At 41.4% G+C, this 24,093-nt stretch overlaps 1 protein-coding gene across 2 annotated transcripts in view; it reads left to right on the top strand.

The window, feature by feature from the left end:
• Positions 1-24,093, top strand: part of UTRN (utrophin) — a 610,322-nt gene that overhangs the window by 268,587 nt on the left and 317,642 nt on the right. For both annotated transcript variants that reach the window (XM_056126431.1, XM_056126429.1), the window contains exons 43-47: positions 728-863; positions 11,226-11,375; positions 14,837-14,912; positions 17,690-17,904; positions 23,097-23,214. In XM_056126431.1, coding sequence (XP_055982406.1) covers positions 728-863; positions 11,226-11,375; positions 14,837-14,912; positions 17,690-17,904; positions 23,097-23,214 — 695 coding nt within the window. The remainder of the gene's footprint in view (positions 1-727; positions 864-11,225; positions 11,376-14,836; positions 14,913-17,689; positions 17,905-23,096; positions 23,215-24,093) is intronic.

Below are 24,093 nucleotides of genomic sequence, written 5' to 3'. Positions count from 1 at the left end.
TGGTTTCTTATATAAGATGTAACTATACACTTCTGACATATGGTTTATATTGTTCTTATAATATTATAAATATAATTATGACAATTATTTTGTATTCAGATGAATATTTGTTTTCTTAAAATTATATAGACTTTTATCTTTCTCCAGATCTCTTTTCATAACTCAGAGCTCTTTCAAATTTAACACTATTAATGAGCTAACCAAATTCATATTTTTCTCTTGTTTTTCCTGATACTTATAATAATGTCCAATCCTCAGTATCTTGCCTTGTTCATACTCTTTTCTATGAATAAGGAAAGTAATAGCTGCCATCTACTGTGAATAATATGTCACATAATGATGGCTTTCTGTCTCCATGGAGTGCTCAGAGAGAATGATGCCTTTTTCCTTTTTATTTTAGATAAAGACATTTCCATGGTTTAGTTTTAAGTCCATTATACTGGACTGTGGTGAAGAGCTTGAAGCAATATACGCATTTCTATATAAGTTCTCATTATGAAAGAAGGTCACATTCTTTAGTAGCAATATTTTGAATCTAATGAGGCAAGGATTCAAGTAATTTTTGATATTTTAGAATGCATAAAATACTACTAATCCACTTTGAAAGTAATAAAATTAATAAGAATCATTTATTTTTGATGAATTTAGTCAGGATATTAAAAACAAGTGTACAGTATACCTAGCTGAATATTCCTTCTCAGTAATTTTCAATAATGTACTCCTCTAGGTTAAAAGGTGAGAGTAAACAGGTGATGGAATACAGAAGAAGACTAAGTGAGGTCATCTGTTGGTTAACAAAGGCTGAGAATGCTGTGCAAACAAAATCATCCACTGATCTGGAAAAAAACCTTCAAGAGTTAACAGTGAGTAGTTTATTTATCTCTGTATTTGCCAATGGTTATTGATGCATGAACATTTACACTGAGAATAAGACATTGCATGACTGGGAAAGAAAAGGGAAGGAAACTTTCTGCTTTGTTGTAAATGTGGTGAACTGGAAAGAGGTTTTTTTTTTTTTAAAAAAAAGAAGTGACTATAATTTTGGTCTTGTAAAATTAAGGCTTTTCTTATATAAAAGTGATGGATAACTATCATGTGAGATGAATTGTTTTGGCTGGGGGCACATCTAGGGATGTTCAATGTTACTCCTTGAGCTTTGCACTCAGGAATTACTCCTGGCGGTGTTTGGTGAGCCAGATGGGATGCCAAGTATCAAACACGGGTCAGCCGCGTGCAAGGCAAGTGCCTTATTTGCTGTACTAACTCTCCAGTTCCCTAGATAAATTTTAAAGGATATTTTAAGCTGATTTTTTAAAATTCATTTAGGCTATAATGGTGATGTGAAACATATTTTTGCTTTAAATTTGGAAGATGATCTTTTTATTTTATCTCTAAGACTGGGTTTTACAAAAAACTCAGTGGCTTGCATAGTAAGTCATCACTGTTTACTATGTGTGAGGTTAATATCATAGTTGTATTAATAGTCTTCTCTGTTGATCTAAAATCAACACAAAGTATTGTTTGTGTTGGTATAAAAATACATAAATATTTACTTAGGGAGATAGTGTCCATTAATACTTCTATTTTCTAGTTACAAATACTTATTACAGAACAATAATATCATACTCACATTTTATTGCAAAATATGTTCATGCAGATAAGAATATCCACTAATTTGTTTACATTTTTTTTTTTTATTTTTTTTTTATTTTTTTCCCCTTTATTTTATTTTATTTTTTTTTAAAGTTGTAGATTTACAATTTTTTGTGCTTTGGTTTCAATTATACAATGATCAGATACCCATCCCTCCACCAGTGCCCATTTTCCACCACCATGGATAATATCCCTCCCACCCCCATCCCCCCATCCCCCCGTCTCTGTGGCAGGGCAATCCCCTGTGTTCTCTCTCTCCTTTTGGGTGTTGTGGTCTGCAAAAGAGGCATTGAGTGGCAAACATGTTCAGTCCATAGTCTACTTTCGACATGCATCTCCCCTCCTGGGAGGATCCTCCAAACATCCTTTATTTGGTGCTCCCTTCTCTATCTGAATAGCCCTTTTCTCTAGGATACCCGGCTGGCCTCTAAGTTATGGAGTAATCCTCCTGGTGCTGATCTCAGCTATTCTTGGGTATTAATCTCATACTTTGTTACTTTATATCCCCCAGATGAATGCAATCTTTCTATGTCTATCCCTCTCTTTCTGACTCATTTCGCTTAGCATGATACTTTCCATATTGTACCACTTGTATGTAAATTTCATGACTTCATCTTTTCTAAGAGCTACATAGTACTCCATTGTGTAGATGTACCAAAGTTTCTTTAACCAGTCATCTGTTCTTGGGCATTCAGGTTTCTTCCAGTTTCTGGCTATTGTAAAGAGGGCTGCAATGAACAAACAAGTGCAGATGTCACTTCGACTATACATTTTTGCCTCTCTGGGATATATTCCCAGGAGTGGTATTGCTGGGTCAAATGGGAGCTCAATTTCTAATTTTTTGAGAATCGTCCATACTGTTTTCCAGAAGGGCTGAACCAGTGGACATTCCCACCAACAGTGAAGGAGTGTCCCTTTCTCGCCACATCCACGCCAGCATCGGTTGCTTTTGTTCTTTTGAATGTGGGCCAGTCTCTGAGGTGTGAGATGGTATCTCATTGTGGTTTTGATCTGCATCTCCCTGATGATTAATGATGTAGAGCATTTTCTCATGTGCTTTTTTGCCATTCGGATTTCTTCTTTGAGAAAGTTTCTGTTCATTTCATTGCCCCATTTTTGGATGGGGTTGGATGTTTTCTTCTTGTGGAGTTTAACCAGTATTTTGTATATCCTGGATATCAACCCCTTGTCAGATGTGTATTCGGCGAATATCCTTTCCCATTCTGTAGACTGTCTTTGTATTTTGGTCACTGTTTCTTTGGAGGTGCAGAAGCTTCTTAGTTTAAGATAGTCCCATTTATCTATCTCTGTTTTCACTTGCTCGGCCAGTGGCGTGGCATCTTTGAAGATACCATTAGCTTCAATGTCATGGAGGGTTTTGCCAACTTTATCTTCAATGTACCTTATGGTTTCTGGTCTGATGTTGAGGTCTTTAATCCATTTTGATCTTACTTTTGTACATGGTGTTAGGCAGAGTTCTGAGCCTATTTTTTTGCATGTAGCCGTCCAGTGATGCCAACACAATTTATTAAAGAGGCTTTCCTTACTCCACTTCACATTACTTGCACCTTTATCAAAGATTAGATGAGCATATGATTGAGGAGAAATGTCAGTGTATTCAACCCTGTTCCATTGGTCTGCAGTTCTGCCTTTGTTCCAGTACCATGCTGTTTTAATTATTACTGCTTTGTAGTACAGTTTGAAGTTCGGGAGGTTGATTCCTCCCATTTTCTTTTTCCCAAGAATTGCTTTAGCTATTCGTGGGGGCTTATTGTTCCATATAAATTTCAAGAGTGTTTGCTCCATTTCTTTGAAGAATGTCATGGGTATCCTTATAGGGATTGCATTGAATTTATACAATGCTTTCGGTAGTATTGCCATTTTGACAATGTTAAGTCTCCCGACCCATGAGCAGGGGATATCTTTCCATTTCCTCATGTCCTCTTTTATTTCCTGAAGTAGCGTTTTGTAGTTTTCTTTGTACAGGTCCTTTACTTCCTTAGTTAAGCTGATTCCTAGGTACTTGATTTTCTGGGGCACAATTGTGAATGGGATTGTTTTTTTCATGTTGCTTTCTTCTCTCTCACTGTTTGCGTATAGGAAAGCCATGGACTTTTGGGTATTGATTTTATAACCTGCAACTTTACTATACGAGTCTATTGTTTCTAAGAGTTTTTTGGTGGAAGTTATTGGGTTCTCTAAGTAGAGTATCATATCATCTGCGAATAGTGAGAGCTTGATTTCTTCCTTTCCTACCTGAATGCCCTTAATATCTTTTTCCTGCCTAATCGCTATTGCAAGTACTTCCAGTACTATATTGAACAGCAGTGGAGAGAGTGGGCATCCCTGTCTCGTCCCTGATCTTAGAGGGAAGGCTCTCAGTTTTTCCCCATTGAGGATGATGCTTGCTGTAGGCTTGTGGTAGATGGCTTTAATTATGTTGAGGAAGGTCCCCTCTATACCCATTTTGGCTAGGGTTTTCATCATAAAGGGGTGCTGGATCTTATCAAATGCTTTCTCTGCATCTATTGATATGATCATATGCTTTTTATCTTTTCTTTTGTTGATATGGTGGATTATGTTGATTGATTTCCGAATGTTGAACCATCCTTGCATCCCTGGGATGAATCCTACTTGGTCATGGTGTATGATCTTTTTGATGAGTAGTTGGATTCTATTTGCTAGTAGTTTGTTGAGGATCTTTGCATCTGTGTTCATCAGGGATATCGGCCTGTAATTCTCTTTCTTTGTGGTATCTCTGTCTGCTTTTGGTATCAGTGTGATATTTGCTTCGTAGAAACTGTTTGGAAGTGTTTTTGATATTTCAATTTCGTGGAAAAGCTTAAAGAGTATTGGGAGTAAGTCCTCTTTAAAGATTTGGAAGAATTCACTAGTGAATCCATCCGGGCCAGGACTTTTGTGCTTGGGGAGACTTTTTATTACCATTTCAATTTCCTTGATGGTGATAGGTCTGTTCAGGTATTCCAGGTCTTCTTGGTTCAGCCTTGGGAGTCTGTAGGAGTCTAGGAATTTATCCATTTCCTCGAGGTTTTGATGTTCCGTGGCATAAAGCTTCTCAAAGTACTCCCTGAGGATCCTCTGAATTTCTGTGGTTTCTGTTGTAATGACCCCCTTTTCATTTCTGATTCGGTTTATTAGGGTTTTCTCTCTCCCTTTCTTTGTGAGTTTTGCTAGAGGCTTATCGATCTTGTTAATTTTCTCAAAGAACCAGCTCTTGGTTTCATTGATCTTTCGGATTGTTTTTTGGGTTTCCATCTCATTAATCTCTGCTCTGAGTTTTATTATTTCCTTTCTCCTGTTCGGGTTGTGCTCCTTTTTTTGGTCCTTCTCCAAGCTCTTAAGCTGTGAGGTTAGGTTACTTATGTGTGCTCGCTCCTCCTTCCTGAGGAATGCTTGTAGAGCTATAAACTTTCCTCTTAACACAGCCTTTGCTGTGTCCCATAAGTTTTGGTAACTCGTGTTCTCATTTTCATTCGTTTCTAGGAATCTTTTGATTTCCTCTTTGATTTCCTGTCTAATCCACTCGTTGTTCAATAGTGCACTGTTTAATTTCCAGGTGTTTGATTTAGTTTTCTGTTTTTGTGTGTGATTTACTTCTAATTTCAGCGCATTATGGTCTGAGAAGATTGTTGATACAATCTCTACCTTCTTAATTTTATGGAGGCATGTTTTGTGGCTCAGCATGTGGTCTATCTTGGAGAATGTTCCATGTACGCTTGAGAAGAATGTGTATTCAGCTTTTTGTGGATGAAGTGTCCTGTATATATCTACTAAGTCCCTTTCTTCCATTGTTTCCCTCAAATGAAGTATGTCCTTGCTAAGCTTGAGTCTGGTTGATCTATCAAGAGGTGACAAAGCAGTGTTGAAGTCTCCCACTAGTATTGTGTTGCTATTGATGTCTTTTTCCAAATCTATGAGTAGTTGTTTTAAGTACTTTGCTGGTCTCTCATTAGGTGCATATACATTTATTATTGTAAGTTCTTCCTGTTGTACAGATCCTCTGATCAATAAGTAATGGCCTTCACTGTCTCTTATGACCTTCCTCACTCTGAAATCAATGTGGTCTGATATAAGGATGGCTACCCCAGCTTTTTTATGGGAGCTGTTTGCCTGTAGGATTGTTTTCCAGCCTTTGACTCTGAGTCTGTGTTTGCTTTGACTATTGAGATGCGTTTCTTGCAGGCAGCAGAATGTTGGGTTCAATTTTCTAATCCATCCTGCCACTCTATGTCTTTTAATTGGTGCGTTTAGCCCATTGACATTGAGAGAGATTATTGTTATGGGATTTTGTCCCATTGTTATGTTAAAATTGGGTGTATTTGAGGGGCCTTTCTTGCCTTAAAGTAGCCCATTTAGTTGTTCTTGTAACCATGGTTTTGAGTCTATGAAGTTCCTGAGCTGTTGTTTGTCTGTGAAACTGTGTGTTGTTCCTTCTATTATGAATGAGAGTCTTGCTGGGAAAAGTATTTTGGGGGAGGCATTTATTTCATTGAGTTTTTTTACTATGTCCCACCACTGTTTTCGGGCCATGAGGGTTTCATCAGAAAAATCAGCTGTGAATTTTAAGGATGCTCCTTTGTAAGAGATTTCTTTCTTCGATCTTGCTGCTTTCAGAATTTTGTCTCTGTCTAAGGTTTTGGTCATTTTGATCAGAATGTGTCTTGGGGTATTTTTATTCGGATTTCTTCTAGCTGGTACCCTTCGGGCCTCCTGAATGTGGTCACAAGTTTTCTTCAGCTCTGGAAATGTTGTAGCAATGATGTCTTTGACAGTTTCTTCTTCATCGAGGTTTTCTTCCTGTCCCTCTGGGACTCCAATAATTCTTATGTTACCCCTCTTGGCTTCATCACGATCTTCTCTTGCCATCTGTTCCCGAATTGTGAGTCTCTTTTCCATTTTCTGCTCTTTTCGGGAGAGTCTCTGAACTTCATCTTCGAGCTCACTGATTCTGTTCTCAGCCGCTGTTACTCTGCTGCTGAGGCCTTCCACTGAGCTTTTCAATTCACCTACGAGATTTTTCAGGTCTGACATTTCTGATTGCATTTTCCTCATTTCTGCCTTCAGATCCTCTTGTCTTCTATTGGCATTGCTTTCCATTGTTTCTTTTAATTCCCTAAGCATCCTAAGTAGCTCCCTTCTGAATTCCTTGTCAGAGAGGTTGTCTAACACTACAGTACTGTTGGTGTCATCTGGGCTAGACTCTTCAATATGAATGTTTGGTGGGCTTTTGCGTTGCTTTACCATTGTGAGAGGTGTGGTTTAGTCCTTCACGTTCAGTGTTACTATTCTGCTTGATATGCAGTGTGAGTTAAGATAGGCTTATGAGTTATTGGCAACTGTATTTCTAGTGGCTGAGCTAAAATAGAGAAGTTTCCATCTAAGAAGTTAGCTTATGGTTCCTATGGCATATGTAGTGGGAAAATATTTCGCGGCCGCGTTAGCGGCCGCGGCTCCGGAAAGAGTCCCTGGCACTGGGCGAGGAGTTGGGAATGTCTCCTGTTTGGAATTGGAGCCGTTCAGCTTTGTTGCCCAGAGCTGGGCCTCTGTGCCCGTCCCACGCGGCTCAGGGGTTGAAAACCGGCTGTCTCGGGGCTGTTTCTAGCTGCGCGTGCCCAGAGAGGAACCCAGGCCCTTGGGGGCAGGCTGTACCTGTTGGAATTGGAGCCGTTCAGCTTTGTTGCCCAGAGCTGGGCCTCTGTGCCCGTCCCACGCGGCTCAGGGGTTGAAAACCGGCTGTCTCGGGGCTGTTTCTAGCTGCGCGTGCCCAGAGAGGAACCCAGGCCCTTGGGGGCAGGCTGTACCTGTTGGAATTGGAGCCGTTCAGCTTTGTTGCCCAGAGCTGGGCCTCTGTGCCCGTCCCACGCGGCTCAGGGGTTGAAAACCGGCTGTCTCGGGGCTGTTTCTAGCTGCGCGTGCCCAGAGAGGAACCCAGGCCCTTGGGGGCAGGCTGTACCTGTTGGAATTGGAGCCGTTCAGCTTTGTTGCCCAGAGCTGGGCCTCTGTGCCCGTCCCACGCGGCTCAGGGGTTGAAAACCGGCTGTCTCGGGGCTGTTTCTAGCTGCGCGTGCCCAGAGAGGAACCCAGGCCCTTGGGGGCAGGCTGTACCTGTTGGAATTGGAGCCGTTCAGCTTTGTTGCCCAGAGCTGGGCCTCTGTGCCCGTCCCACGCGGCTCAGGGGTTGAAAACCGGCTGTCTCGGGGCTGTTTCTAGCTGCGCGTGCCCAGAGAGGAACCCAGGCCCTTGGGGGCAGGCTGTACCTGTTGGAATTGGAGCCGTTCAGCTTTGTTGCCCAGAGCTGGGCCTCTGTGCCCGTCCCACGCGGCTCAGGGGTTGAAAACCGGCTGTCTCGGGGCTGTTTCTAGCTGCGCGTGCCCAGAGAGGAACCCAGGCCCTTGGGGGCAGGCTGTACCTGTTGGAATTGGAGCCGTTCAGCTTTGTTGCCCAGAGCTGGGCCTCTGTGCCCGTCCCACGCGGCTCAGGGGTTGAAAACCGGCTGTCTCGGGGCTGTTTCTAGCTGCGCGTGCCCAGAGAGGAACCCAGGCCCTTGGGGGCAGGCTGTACCTGTTGGAATTGGAGCCGTTCAGCTTTGTTGCCCAGAGCTGGGCCTCTGTGCCCGTCCCACGCGGCTCAGGGGTTGAAAACCGGCTGTCTCGGGGCTGTTTCTAGCTGCGCGTGCCCAGAGAGGAACCCAGGCCCTTGGGGGCAGGCTGTACCTGTTGGAATTGGAGCCGTTCAGCTTTGTTGCCCAGAGCTGGGCCTCTGTGCCCGTCCCACGCGGCTCAGGGGTTGAAAACCGGCTGTCTCGGGGCTGTTTCTAGCTGCGCGTGCCCAGAGAGGAACCCAGGCCCTTGGGGGCAGGCTGTACCTGTTGGAATTGGAGCCGTTCAGCTTTGTTGCCCAGAGCTGGGCCTCTGTGCCCGTCCCACGCGGCTCAGGGGTTGAAAACCGGCTGTCTCGGGGCTGTTTCTAGCTGCGCGTGCCCAGAGAGGAACCCAGGCCCTTGGGGGCAGGCTGTACCTGTTGGAATTGGAGCCGTTCAGCTTTGTTGCCCAGAGCTGGGCCTCTGTGCCCGTCCCACGCGGCTCAGGGGTTGAAAACCGGCTGTCTCGGGGCTGTTTCTAGCTGCGCGTGCCCAGAGAGGAACCCAGGCCCTTGGGGGCGGGCTGTACCTGTTGGAATTGGAGCCGTTCAGCTTTGTTGCCCAGAGCTGGGCCTCTGTGCCCGTCCCACGCGGCTCAGGGGTTGAAAACCGGCTGTCTCGGGGCTGTTTCTAGCTGCGCGTGCCCAGAGAGGAACCCAGGCCCTTGGGGGCAGGCTGTACCTGTTGGAATTGGAGCCGTTCAGCTTTGTTGCCCAGAGCTGGGCCTCTGTGCCCGTCCCACGCGGCTCAGGGGTTGAAAACCGGCTGTCTCGGGGCTGTTTCTAGCTGCGCGTGCCCAGAGAGGAACCCAGGCCCTTGGGGGCAGGCTGTACCTGTTGGAATTGGAGCCGTTCAGCTTTGTTGCCCAGAGCTGGGCCTCTGTGCCCGTCCCACGCGGCTCAGGGGTTGAAAACCGGCTGTCTCGGGGCTGTTTCTAGCTGCGCGTGCCCAGAGAGGAACCCAGGCCCTTGGGGGCGGGCTGTACCTGTTGGAATTGGAGCCGTTCAGCTTTGTTGCCCAGAGCTGGGCCTCTGTGCCCGTCCCACGCGGCTCAGGGGTTGAAAACCGGCTGTCTCGGGGCTGTTTCTAGCTGCGCGTGCCCAGAGAGGAACCCAGGCCCTTGGGGGCAGGCTGTACCTGTTGGAATTGGAGCCGTTCAGCTTTGTTGCCCAGAGCTGGGCCTCTGTGCCCGTCCCACGCGGCTCAGGGGTTGAAAACCGGCTGTCTCGGGGCTGTTTCTAGCTGCGCGTGCCCAGAGAGGAACCCAGGCCCTTGGGGGCGGGCTGTACCTGTTGGAATTGGAGCCGTTCAGCTTTGTTGCCCAGAGCTGGGCCTCTGTGCCCGTCCCACGCGGCTCAGGGGTTGAAAACCGGCTGTCTCGGGGCTGTTTCTAGCTGCGCGTGCCCAGAGAGGAACCCAGGCCCTTGGGGGCAGGCTGTACCTGTTGGAATTGGAGCCGTTCAGCTTTGTTGCCCAGAGCTGGGCCTCTGTGCCCGTCCCACGCGGCTCAGGGGTTGAAAACCGGCTGTCTCGGGGCTGTTTCTAGCTGCGCGTGCCCAGAGAGGAACCCAGGCCCTTGGGGGCAGGCTGTACCTGTTGGAATTGGAGCCGTTCAGCTTTGTTGCCCAGAGCTGGGCCTCTGTGCCCGTCCCACGCGGCTCAGGGGTTGAAAACCGGCTGTCTCGGGGCTGTTTCTAGCTGCGCGTGCCCAGAGAGGAGTTTACATTTTTTTAAGGCATATATAGTCAAGGTGTTTTGGAAAATAAACTTTTCATGATTATGAAAAATAAGATAGGGAAAGCAGATCATTAAATCTTATTTTCAAAATATGACAAATAATAATTTGCTTCTGTTTAAAGATTGCAGTTTTCTTCATATCCTTTTATGAATAAGTTTGGAGCAGTCACAAATGGATGAGGCCATATATTTGTCTAGGACAGCAGATTAAGATGTGCAAAATGCTCCTGTTCTTTTGGAAATTGAAATAACATTGGGAGGTCAAGCAATATGTGTATAGATAGAGTTTTTTTGTGTGTGTTGATAGGTATACCAACATCTGTAGATAATAGATTTGCTCAATAGTCTTGTACCCGTCACCCTACAGTTCACCCCTGTGCCCTGTTCACTGTCATTTTTTTAACTTTCTTGCCCTTTTTAAATAGACTTCATGCCCATTTTTTAAGAATAGGATGTTTAATCTGTAATGTGCTATTTATGTCCCTGCTAAGAGAAAGGCATGGAAAGGGTAGGGGAAGGCAGAGGAGAACACAAACATACACTGTGGGTTTGTACATTTATATAGCAGTCAATTTGTTAACATAAGTTCAGGCTTTCCACAGAGACAGGGCATGGGATGGGGTGGAGGTGGCGGGAGGGATAGTAGGGACATTGGTGGTGGAAAATGTACACTGGTGAAAGGGTGGGTGTTCGATCATTGTATGCCTGAAACTCAATCATGAAAGCTTTGTAATTGTACCTCACGGTGATTCAATAAAAAAAAATAAGTTCAGGCTTTCTTTTAGCTTTTTTTTTTTTGGAGGGGGGTTCACACTAGCTGTGCTCAGGGTCTACTCCCAACTCTTTCTGTGTCAAACTGACTGCTATATAAGTGTACAAACACACTCTTTCTAGTGTTCAGTGGTCTATATGCAGTACTAGGGATTGAATCCAGTTTGGCTATGTGCAAGGCAAGCACCTCACTCACTGTACTGTCTTTCTGGCCCCAGGTTCAGGCTTCATAGATGTGTATTTCTATTTAAGAAATTGAGAATCACATGTACGAGAATACTTTTCTAATCTATATTACTTTCTTTTGGAAACATATGTATTTTTATGTCTGTGTGGAACAGGTGAAAATTGATAAAATTCTTGAAGTTTCAACTCTAATCACACTCCTCTCTGACTCGTGTAGGACTTAAACCAGCAGATGAGCATACAAGATGAGAAGCTCAAATGGTTGAATAGAACTGATTTGGAAATGCTTTCGGATAAAAGTCTAAGTTTACATGAAAAAGAGAAAATTTCAGAAAGCTTAAGAACTGTAAATGCAACATGGAATAAGGTATGCTTTGGGAATTACAGTGGTAAATTTTTCGTGTTTATTGATTTTGCTTTCAGAAGTGAGATCACATAACTGCTTTACTTTTCCTATTGTACTAGCATTGCATTGTAACTTTATATAATTTTTAGGTGAACATCATTGAAAATCAACAAGTGCGTATATGACATTAAGTGTCCAGTTCTATTCTTCACCATATATTTGTTCTCTTTGCCCTGATTTGCTGTCCTCACACCTTTATCCTTTCTTTCTGGAAACTGCCTAGGTAACAGATTATTTCTTAAATTTGGTTCATATTTTTGTTTGGTTTCTCTATCATATAGAACAAAATCATATAATGTTTCTCTTTCTCTGTTTTTTTTTCACTAAGCATAATATGCTCTAGGTATTTTGCTTTTGGAAATATCCATCTGTGGTCATTTTAACTAATGCTCTTAAAGGTTATTTTATTTTGTGTCATAGAAACATTTTCAAGAATGCCTTTACAGTTGAAATTTCTATGAGAAGATCAAGCCATGCAACCCTGTTTTGGCTTGGTGCTTATAGCATAACAGAGTATTACATCTGTCTTGGACACTTAATGGCATTTTCCTGGCCTTTGTTTGAGCAGATCCTATGTCAGTCATTTTCCCTCCTCTTCCCCCTCTGAAATGGCAACACTCATCCCATATCGAGAGATACAGGTAGTTTATTGATCCAATCTTTCATCGTTTGCCTTTATGATCCATGGTGACTAATCATTCACCCACAGCCTCTCTGACAAGGCTCTCTCCATGCTCTAACATACACATGTAATTGCCTTTCTACTCAAAGGAACTCGTATTCACCTTCTTCTGTTACTTATAATTGCAAACATATTATTAAGACCCAAAATCTTGAAGATAAGCATGATAAGTGAATTATATTTTGGTTAACAAAACATTTTTTTCTCATTGCTATTATAAGTTCCTTATTTAAAAATATCAGCTCAATTGAAGGAGACTAGGTGGCGTAGGGGACTGGGAAGATACTACACTGGGTGGGTCATTTGCCTTGCACACTGCTGACCCGGGTTCCATCTTTAGCACCCCATGTAGTTCCCTGAGCCTGCCAGGAGTGTTCCTGAGCACAGAGCCAGGAGTAAATCCTGAGCACTTTTTTTTTTTTTTTTTTTGCTTTTTGGTCACACCTGGCAATGCACAGGGGTTACTCCTGGCTCTGCACTCAGGAGTTACTCCTGGCGGTGCTCAGGGAACCACATGGGATGCTGGGAATCGAATCCGGGTCGGCCGTGTACAAGGCAAATGCCCTACCCGCTGTGCTATCTCTCCAGCCCCAAGTCCTGAGCACTTCTAGTTGTGACTCAAAAACAAACAAACAAACAAAACGAAAAAAAGTTGAATGATGAGTGTCCAAGATCAAGAAATGCTTATTATAGTGCTAAACTTGGATATTTCATTCATGCATGTCTTTATTCATTCACTCAGTAGTTTTCAGTGTACACTCATATTTTTTTCAATACTTTTTTTTTTGAGTCACTGTGAGACAGACTATTACAAATAGTCTGTCTACATAAAAGCTGTTCATGATTGGATTTCATATAGTGTTCCAAAACCCATTCCTCTACCAGTGTACATTTCTCTGCACCAGTGTCCCCAGGATCCCTCCCATCACTCCCCACCCCCTACCCCTTATCTGACTCTATGGCAGGCACTTTTCTTCTCTCTCTCTCTCTCTCTCTCTCTCTCTCTCTCTCTCTCTCTCTCTCTCTCGGCATTGTGGTTTGCAATATTGATACTGAAAGGTTATCAAGAATATCCCTTACCTATTTTTAACCCTCAGCTATTGTTTGGCATGATCATTTCCAGCTATTATTGCCCTACTGGTCTCTTCTCTATTTTACCTACCCTTAGCCTCACACATACTTATGGCTAGTTCCATCCATTGACCAGTCATCCTAACCCGTTTTCCCTGACCCTGGATATTCTTCTTCTACTCTATCTATCTATCTATCTATCTATCTATCTATCTATCTATCTATCACAAATGAATGTAATCATTCCCTTTCCTTCTGACTTATTTTACTCAGCATTATACTCTCCACGTCCTCATCATTTTTCATTTTCATATGACAGCTGCATAGTATTCCGTTATGTAGATGTGCCATAGTTTCTTTATTCACTTGTCTGTTCTTGGTGTGCCCTCATTTTATACCAGGTACTATTTTAAGTACAAGGATTAAAGAGTTTGAGAATGCTTCTAACCCAAAGAGCTTTTCATGAATGCGACAGATAATTATAACATAGAAGTATTTCTGGGCACCCTACAGCTAGGGCACGTTTATGTCTTTAAGGGGCAACCCAGGAAAGTTTTCTGGAGTAGATTATTGCATCCTAGCTAATTTGTAAGGCTATATAAGATATTGGTTAGATAGAAAACGGGGAAGAAGGCATTGCAGAGAGAAGCAGCCAGTCAAAAGTACTTAAATGAGATGAACAATGTATCTGATTCTGGTAGTAGCTTGAACACCAAAGATGAGTTGGAGCAGGAACAATAGTAAAGCTGGCAAGGCACTTGCCTTGCAGGTAGCTGACCTGGGTTTGATCCCCGACATCCCATATATTCCCCCAAGCACTTCCAGGAGTGATTCCTGAGTGCAGAGCCAGGATTACATGTGCACTGTCCTCATTCCCAGTCTCCCCACAAAAAAGATGAGAGTGGTTTGCACAGAGCAGATCCTAGGAGCATTACCAGGTTTCATAAAAAAATTTAAGGTCTTTCTTGACAGCGGTTTACTTCCCCTGAAGTCAATGGGGAATATTAGTAGATCTCAAATAGAAGAAATTTATATTTTGAAAGATCACTGTATTCGTACCATTGAGGTGGATAGATTGATCCTAAAGATGAATATAGAAAAAGGAGTTCGAGGTATCAGAAAAAACTGTGAAGGGGATATGAGACAGAAAATAAATTCAGGTTTGGATTTGTCTCCTTGAGTTTATTCAGAGAGCTGGATTGAAAAATAGGTTTCTGGGGGATTCTTCAGCCTCTAAAACCTTCTTATGATGAATGAATCGGCTAAAAACCAAAACCTAGGGAGAGACCAGGGTCAAGGGGAAGACAAGCAGAGGATTTCTCTGTCTCATGCTGGGATTTGATGGATGTGCAAAGGATAATGAGCTGATGAAGGGCACTTGACGCCCAGTTAGAGTAAAGTCAAGTTTGCTACCAAGTGACAGTGCAGAGGAAGAAAACGAAAGCATCAAATTATGCAAGGGGCTAGGGCAGCTAAATATTAGATGCTTTCTTGATGGTATTGTTAGTAGAGGGGTTCCTTAAGCAAGAGCAGTGATGGTTGAACTAGAAGCTTGGGTACTAAGGGTAAGAAATGGCACAGCTGTTACCTACCATGAAGCCTCTGTAGGGTTATACTCATATTTACTTATGCATTATTCTTTATTTTTTTAACCTGGCCTGGTTTGTAGATATCCAGAGAAGTGCCTATTGTACTGAAGGAACATATCCAAGCACTCTCTTCCGTTTCTCAGACAAGAGCTGTTGGTAAGACATGCTTTCTCCCTTACCAAAAATGTCACTGATAAACTAAGAAAAAAATTATGTTTGTGAGCATCATCTATGGCTTAGAAGAATGTACTTTAAACACCATGGAATTGTGGATTATATTCAGTTATTTGTAAAGTACATCATTAAATGTAAAAACAGTAGGAGTGGGACTGGCATGATAGCACAGTGGGTAGGGTATTTGCCTTGCACAAGGCCGACCTGTGTTCAATTCCCAGCATCCTATATGGTCCCCCAAGAACCAACAGGAGTAATTCCTGAGTGAAGAGCCAGGAGTAACCATATGCATTGCTAGGTGTGACCCCAAAAACAAACAACAACAACAAACAACAATAAAAAAACAGTACAGCCTGGAGAGATGGTGTAGGGTCTTGTATTCAGCCAACCTGGGTTCAACTTCCGGCACTCAGTATTGTCCCAGGCTCTGCCAGGAGGGCTCCCTGAGCACCACCAGGTATAACTCCCAAACTAAGAACAAAACAAACAAAATAGTACAATATTATATGTGAGGTCTTCCCTCTTTTTAGGCTTTCCTCAGTTGATTCTACTGAAGGAAAGGGGGAGGCCCAGGTAGGGATTTGTTTTCGGGGGACAGTGTTTGAGGAGATCAACTGTAACCATTTTTACATATTCTGGGGAATGTGTGATTAGTTACTTGATGATGGCAAAAAATGAAAAATGTCTATATAGCCTTGGAGTCAGGTGGAGCCGGGCATTTAGAAGTTCTCTGTGTCTGAGGGAAATTACATTGCTGAAAGATGCCCCCCACTTCCACCTGGAGGGTGTGGCGCCCAGACTCACTTTGTTCTCTCCTTGCTGAGTCAGCACACCGCTCTTCCCAGAGCCCAGAGCACTCTCGGAACCACCTGGCCCTGCTCTCCTGGGCCACCTCTAGAGAAGACAAGCAGCTCTAGAGATCCTGGGAAGAAAGTGCTCCATGATAGATTTAGGAGTTAAATCACCCCAATTTTGAGAACACCTGTATATATATATATATATATGTATATTTAAAGCATTATAAAATCCTGGAGTCACAGAGCTAGTAGAGTGGGCAAGACACTTGCTTTGCATGCATCTGACCCAGATTCAGTCCCTGGCACTCCAGCACTGTCAGGAGTGATCCCTGAACACAAAGCCAGGGGTAATCCCTGAGCACTGCTTGGGAGTGACCCCTCAAAAACTAAATCAAATCAAATCAAACCAAAACAAACAAAAACAAAACAAAAACATAGAGTCCTAAAAGAAAATGGCTCTTTTCAACAATATTTCAAGGGTTTACTTTTTTACATAAAAAAAATTTATCCATGTTCACACATAAAGAATTCACTTTTATTTTATTTAATTTTATTGAATCACTGTGAGAAAGTTACAAGCTTTCATGTTTGAGTTACAATCACACAGTGATCAAACACTCATCCCTCCACCAGCGCACATTCCCACCACCAATATCCCCGGTATACTCCCTCTTTCCTACCCTCCCCCTGCCTCCATGAAGAATTCACTTTTAAGTGATATCATATTTGGTTCATAAACACAAGTGCATATACTCTCACCAGTCATCAGAAAGCTATTCAGGAAGAGACGGTGAAATGAGGGATGTTCATCCGCTGAAATAGAATATTTGCAGTGTGGTATTAATGAGTTCCACATACTTTCTTTTTAGGGGGGGTATACTCAGGGGTTATTCCTGACTCTGTACTGAGGAATTACTCTTGGCGGTGCTTGGGGGAACATATGGGAAGCTGAGGATTGAACCTGGGTTGGCTGCTTACAAGGCAAACGACCTACTCACTGTGCTCTCACTCTGGTTCTGAGTTCCACATGCTTTCTGCTGTGAGTCTCAGTGTTTCACATTTAAAAACAACTGGGGATAACTGATCCAGTGATTGTACTTTGGGAGACTTATACTTGGTAATGATAAGGTATATGAAAAATACCTTAACAAAAAAAAGATATTCCTTGCAAATTCTTTTGTCAAGTAAGATTTTATGAGCAATCTAAGTATCAGTCTGCAGGAAAGAATGAGCTAGAACTTTGTGACTATATGTATATTATATAGGAATTTTATTGTCTTACTTATTAAGAATGAAAAATGCACACAAGGTTCAATTTAAAAAATAGTAAAAGAAATGTGAATGAATTGTATTTATAGTTAAGGTAAAAATGTCCTGAAAAAATTAACTCCAAATTTTCTCATGGTTGATTTTGAGAAAAAAATTAATTTTCTCTTGCTGTCAGTTTGAGTTACTTCTGAGTTACTATGGCCCTCAAATATTGTGGACTGTGTTTAATTGACTTTATGGCTACCAAGGACTTCACATGACAGTAAATGTTGGAGAGAGTTGGAGAAGCAGCAAAGCCGGTATGGTCCTTGCCTTGCATGTGGCTGACCTGGGTTCTATCCCGTCACTTCATATGGCTTTTTCTGTGAGCTTCTCCAGGAGTGATCCTTGAGCATAGAGCCAGGAGTGAGCCCTAAGTCCTGCAGGGTACAGCCATAAAATGAAACTAAACAAAGGAACAAAAACTACCACTGCAGGATACAAAAAAAACCAAGAACATTTTTTTTCCCCTAAATTCAGTGCTCATGGTGCATAGCCCCTGTGATTCACACTTGGATGAGACTTACTGGACACCAATTGCAATGCCCGCGTTGCGGGTTAAGCTAACTGACACGCACATTTCACCACCACAGTCAGGCTGGCTTGTGGATTTACTCATATATTCATATTTATTCATAAACAATTCTATTTCAGCTCTTCCTAACGTCCAAAAGGTGGTGCTAGCCTCCTCTGCATCAGAGATGCCTGTTCTGTCTCACCGTACCTCGGACAGTTCCATTCCCACTGACCTGGATAAGATGATAACAGAGCTGGCTGACTGGCTGGTGTTGATCGACCAGATGCTGAAGTCCAACATTGTCACTGTCGGGGACGTTCAGGAGATCAACCAGACGGTTTCCCGTATGAAGGTCGGTGCATAGACAAATGGGCAAACCTGGAGTCTTCATGATAGGCAAACGATGCTAGCTTCCTTTTAAGCTAGCTTTAAAACATTGAAATAAAAATTGAAAAGGTACTTGAAGAAATCATTGCACATCTCCATAGGCCTAAGTGTCACCCTAGTTTACAATGACATGTATAAAAAGTTTACAAATTTTTATTTCAATTTTTATTTCATACATACAGAGAGAGAGAAAGAGAGAGAGAGAGAGATACAGAGACAAAGACAGACAGAAACAGAGACAGAGAGATCGAGGCAGAGACAGAGACAGACAGACAGACAGACGAAAACAGAGACAGAAAGCACCTGCCTTATGGGCAGGCTGGGGGTTTGAGAGGTGATGGGAAGGAACCTGGGAACACTTGGTGCTGAGAAATTACACTGCTGGAAGGATGGGTATTGGAACATGGTATGACTGAAACCTAATCATGAACAGCTTTGTAGGGGACTGTCTCACAGTGATTTAAAAAAAAAAAGTAAAGATCAACATCAAAAACAACAAAAACTATTCTTCTAACCGCCCTCCCAGGTGAGTTAAGTTTTGGTAAGATCAGGTGTTTAGACCTGAGTTGTAGACTTGATGTATTCTCAAAATCTAAAAGTGATCTCAGCCTGTCAAGTCCACATCATTGTAAACTAGGGTGACACTTAGGCCTCCAGTGAAGTGCGATGATTTCTTCAAGTACCTTTTCAATTTTTATTTCCCTGGGAGCTGATTTATTTGCTGGCTAAAACAGGGTATTTCCCAACTCGCAGTTGATGAGTAGACATATACATCTAATAGAAGTTTTTAAAGATCTTTGTTCCTATTCAGTGTGCAATAGTTCTAAGCTGTGCATTATCAAAGGATGCTGAAGTTAATGTCCGATAGGAATTGGGACCATACAACAGTGACAGTGCTGGCTAACTGTTCTTAACTATTTATATGCTGAATTTTAAGCATATTCCATGTATTTTCTCATTCACTACTGTAGCAATTATTGTGACGGGGCTCTTGTTTCTTTTATTACACCAAACCAAGGCAGAGGTAGGAAATGCCTGTAGATCAATAAGTCACTAGTACAGACAAGGTCAAGATGCTCAGAGGCTGGCCCTGCTGATCTGCCAGTGAGTGATGATGAGGAAGATTCTTACTTCTATTTGATGGATGGTACCCTATTTGGGATTTTGACATTTGGTCACATTCCTGGTGAAGTGAGGTGACTATAGACACGCCTGGGAATGTAAGGGATGTGAAGTGAATTAACATTTGTTCCATAAAGTAATATAGTGGGCAGTAAAATAGCAGAGACAACTCCAATTTGTTCAGTGAACAAATTTACTAAATTACAGGCCATGCAAAGCCCTGTGGACCTGCAGTCTATAACTGTTGTCCATTATCTAGTTCCCTTTAATTTTTCTCTTTTTAGTGTGATTAGAGATGAATGAGAGTGAGGTTCCATTTTAGTCAGCTGACAGGGAACAAGCGAGTTGGATTAAATGGTGAAAAGAGATGCTTAAAGCATGGAAAAATCCTTTGGAGTGGCCAGGAGGCTGCTTTTGCCATCCAGGAAAACTGGGAATAGAGAAGACAGAATTCAGGTGAGGGTTTGATTGGTTTCATTTCGAATATGCTGCGTTGAGAGGTTCTTACACCCCTAGAAGAAAATGGTCAACATTTGTAGAAATACTGCTCTGGGATTCAGGATTAAATACTGTGAGCAAGCCATTTAGGAATCATTCTGACACCAGAGAAGTCGTGTAAATCTTCAGAATCAGTGAATTCATAAGGAGGAAGAGCTGGGTGAGCATCTTTAATACCTTGTACTGAGTATAGATTTTCTGATCTCTGTAGCTATTTTTAAATTCTATACTTGAAGCATACTATTTTCCTGATGTCGACTTTTCTCCCAAGTTTGTTAAGAAACACAAGCTTTCTACATCTGTTGTTCTTATGTAAAAAGAGTATTGGGTTTGAAGTTGTTCCAGTTAGCATTTTTCTAATTGCTCACCCCCTTCCTGAGGTGACATGAGTTTGTGTGAAACTCTGATGCACAACAGATGTGCGAGCAACAGAAGTAATCGCTGCTCATGTTTTCAGAGTATTATTTGTTTTCAAAGCGATTTTCTTCACTGGAATTACTTGGGTTCGGTAGTTGTAATTTTAAGCATTTTATTATTTTTTTTGTGTGAAAAAAAAGCCAAAAGGAAGTGAAATCACTGTGAGATACATAGTTACGAAGTTGTTCATAATTGGGTTTCAGTCATACAGTGTTCCAACACCTGTCCCTTCATAGGTGTACATTTTTTTCCACCACCAATGTCCCCAGTTTCTCTCCCACCACTCCCTGACACCAGACTGCCTCTATGGCAGGCAATTTTCTTCTCTCTCTCTCTTTCTCTCTCTCTCTCTCTCTCACTCACTCTCTCTCTCCCCCCTCTCTATGTCTTTCTCTCTCTCTTTCTCTTCTTTCCTTTTGGACCTTATGGTTTGCAATACAGACAATGAAAGGTTATCAGGTATATCTCTTTACCTACTTTCAACAGTCAGTTCCCATCCAAAATGATTATTTCCAACTCTTATTGTCATGCTGATCCCTTATCTAACCTAACTACCCTTTGCTTCTCCGCTCCCTCCACCTCCCCTCCACACTTTTGTGGTACGCTTCCAACCATTTACCAATCTTCTTGGCCCCTGTTTACCCTGACCTTGGATATCAGTCTCATTATATATATATATATATATATATATATATATATATACTTTTTATATCCCACAAATAAATGCAGTCATTCTGTAACTGTCCCTCTCCTTCTGACTCATTTCATTCAGTATGATACTCTCCATGTCCACTCATTTATAAGCAATGTCATTACTTCAGTCTTCCTAATGCTGTGTAGTATTCCATTGTGTATTTGTACCATAGTTTCTTCCTCCAGTCATCTATTTTTGTCTATTCCTATCTTTTTATGCTCCACAATCACGTTTATTTATTTATTTATTTTTAATTTTTACTAGTGAAACACCATGAGGTACAGTTGTATATTTACAAATTTTTGTGCTTGGGTTTCAGTTACACAATGATCCAGTACCCATCCCTCCACCAGTGCCCGTTCTCCATCATTTACATTTTTTTTAAAAAAAATTTGTTAGTGAAACACTATGAGGTACAGTTGTAGATTTACAAATTTTTGTGCTTGGGTTTCAATTGTACAATGATCAAACACCCATCCCTCCACCAGTGCCCATTGTTTTTGGTTAGATTTCTATAATGCTTTCTATAGAGGTTGAACTGGACAACATTCCCACCAACAGGAATTGAGGGTTCTATTCTCACCACACACTTGCCAACATTGTTTGTTTCCAGACTTTTTGATAAATGCTCATTTTCACTGATGTGAGATGATATCCCAGTGATGTTTTAATTTGCATTTCCCTAATCATAAATGATGATGAGCACCTTTTCATATGCCTATTGGCCATCTGGATGTCTTCATTGAAGAAGTTTCTGTTCACTCTCTCATCCCCATGTTTGGTTGGGGATGTAGGATTTGTTGTTGTTGTTGTTGTTGTTGAACTTTGTAAATTCTTTGTTTATGGTTATCATCTTTATCTGATGCATTGTATACAAATATTTTCTCCTTTTCAGTTGGTAATCTTTTTATTATGGTTTGAGGTGTGTTTTTTTTGGATGTGTAGAGGTTTTTAACTTTATTTATTTATAAATTGTTCCCGTTGATTTCTTTTTCTTTTTTTTTTTTTGTGCCTCTGTAGTCATCTTATTGATACACATGTTTGAGTTCAAAATAGTTCATGGAGAGTTTTGGTTGTTTTCTTCAATGTATTTTATGGTTTCTGATCTTATCTCAAGGTCCTTGATATATTTGTGAGAAGTGTGAGACATAGTTCCAATTTTTTTTTTACATGTGACTGTACAGTTTTCCCAATACTATTTATGGAAGAGATTTTTTGCCCCACTTTATGCACTTAACTCCTTTGTCATAGATTAACTGCCCATAAATTTGGGGGTTCAACTTCACTCTCAGTTCTGTTTTACTGTTCTATGTGTCTATCCAATACCATGCAGTTTTGATTATAACAACTTCGTAGTTTAGTTTAAAGTTAGTTTACAGTTAGAACGGAAAATGCCTCCATCTCCTTATATTTTCTTAGGATTACTTTAGCTGTTCAGGGAGTTTTAGGTTTTATATACGTTTTAGTGGCATTTGTTCTTAGTATTTTTTTTCTTTTTGAGTCACACCCAGTGATGTACAGGAGTTACTCCTGGCTCATGCACTCAAGAATTACCCCTGGTGGTGCTCAGGGGACCATATGGGATGCTGGGAATTGAACCCAGGTCGGCTGTGTGCAAGGCAAATGCCCTACCTGCTGTGTTATCCTTCCAGCCCCTGTTCTAAGTCTTTAAAGAACATCATGAAATTTTATTGTGTTGCATGAAGCACTTTAGGTATTTCATTTTAATGGGCATTGCATTAAGTACTGTAAAATACTTTTGATAAGAAGAAGTCATTTTGAGAAAGTTAATTCTTCCTATCCATGATTAGGTACCATCTTTCCATTTTTGGTGTCCTCTTCCATTTGTTTTTAGCAGTGATTTATGGTTTTTATTGTATATGTCTTTCATCTCCCTTGTTAAATTGATGATTAGGTATTGATGTTTGGGGGCACTGTTTTAATTTTTTGGGGAGAGGATGGAGGGGTCACACCTGGCAATGCTCTGGGGTTACTCCTGGCTCTGAACTTAGGTATTTCTGCTGGCAGTGCTCATGGGACCATATGCGATGCCAGGATCTAACCTGGGTCAACTGTGTGCAGGGCAACTGTCTTACCTGTTATAGTATCTCTTGGGCCTCCAAGGGGCAATGTTTTGAACAAGATTGCCTTTTTTTTTTTAAAATTTTCTTTTAATTCTAGTTAATTGCATACAGGAATGCCACAGGTATTGTGTGTTAATTTTGTAACCTGCTGCCTTATCTTACTGTATTGTGAACTCAGAACTTTTGACTTCAGGCCCTGTACTTTTTCTGCTGCATTGCTGATGCCTCATTGCCAGCATAAGAGTAAAAAACAACTGAGATGTCAGCACAGCAGTTTTGCTTCCTTCATGTTCTTCTTACATGATTATTCAAACCATCTGAGTAATTATTTCTTCCTAACAGATCACAAAGGCTGATTTGGAACAACGCCATCCTCAACTCGACTATGTTTTTACATTGGCACAGAATTTGAAAAATAAAGCTTCCAGTTCTGATGTGAGAACAGCAATCACAGAAAAATGTAAGTTAAAAATTGTAACATTCATTATAAATGATTAGCCACTTTTTCCCCAAATACACACATACATGTACAAATATTATACAGTTGAAAATGAATATTATTTGGTTTCCTTATATATTAATAAACTTAACCTTATCTAATTAGCTTTATCATTTTTGTTAACATTAACATGATCCCCTTATAATTCTTTAAATTATTAACATTACTTATAACTAATGACTGAAGAGCCGATACCTTAGATATTTTTCTCTTGTAAATGTCATAATTATTTTAAGAGAAACTGAGAAAAACATCTAAACCTCCAGAGTTAGAGAAACCCATGGAAATGCAAGTCCCTCTCCTATTTTATTCTCTCAACGAAGATCTTGTCATTTTGATTTTAACTCATCTCCTCAATATGTATTCCCCAAGTATTTATTGAACAATAACTTATACCATTGTGCCTGCCACTAAAAAGGGAATATTTTATTTAACACAAAGTAAAACCAAAAAAAAAGAAGACCATACACAATAATAAAAGCATTGATTGCTATTTTGAATTTGCTTTCTGGCATAAAAAAAACTCCTTTCAACAGAAGCTTGTCACTGGGGCAGGGGTGGGAATAAATTAAGGAGTGGAACACTCGGACATTGGGGGAAGGGAAAAGTACCTGCCACAGAGTCAGACTGGGGCTCCTCGGGGGAAATTGAGGATAATGGTGGAAGGTAGTGAGCACTGGGGAAGGGATTAGTGCTGGGACAATATACGCCCGAAACCCAATCATAAATATCTCAGTAATGTTGTAATTTATGATGACTCAGTTAAAATTTTCTCCACATTTTTATTTATTTATTTATTAAATTTTTATTAGTGAGACACCATGAGGTACAGTTGTAGAC

The sequence above is a fragment of the Sorex fumeus genome, unplaced genomic scaffold (genome assembly GCF_029834395.1).
Source record: "Sorex fumeus unplaced genomic scaffold, SorFum_2.1 ptg000061l, whole genome shotgun sequence".
NCBI classification, from domain to species: Eukaryota; Metazoa; Chordata; class Mammalia; order Eulipotyphla; family Soricidae; genus Sorex; species Sorex fumeus.
The sequence above is the reverse complement of the archived record's forward strand: the minus strand, read 5'-3'. Positions and strand labels throughout refer to the sequence as shown.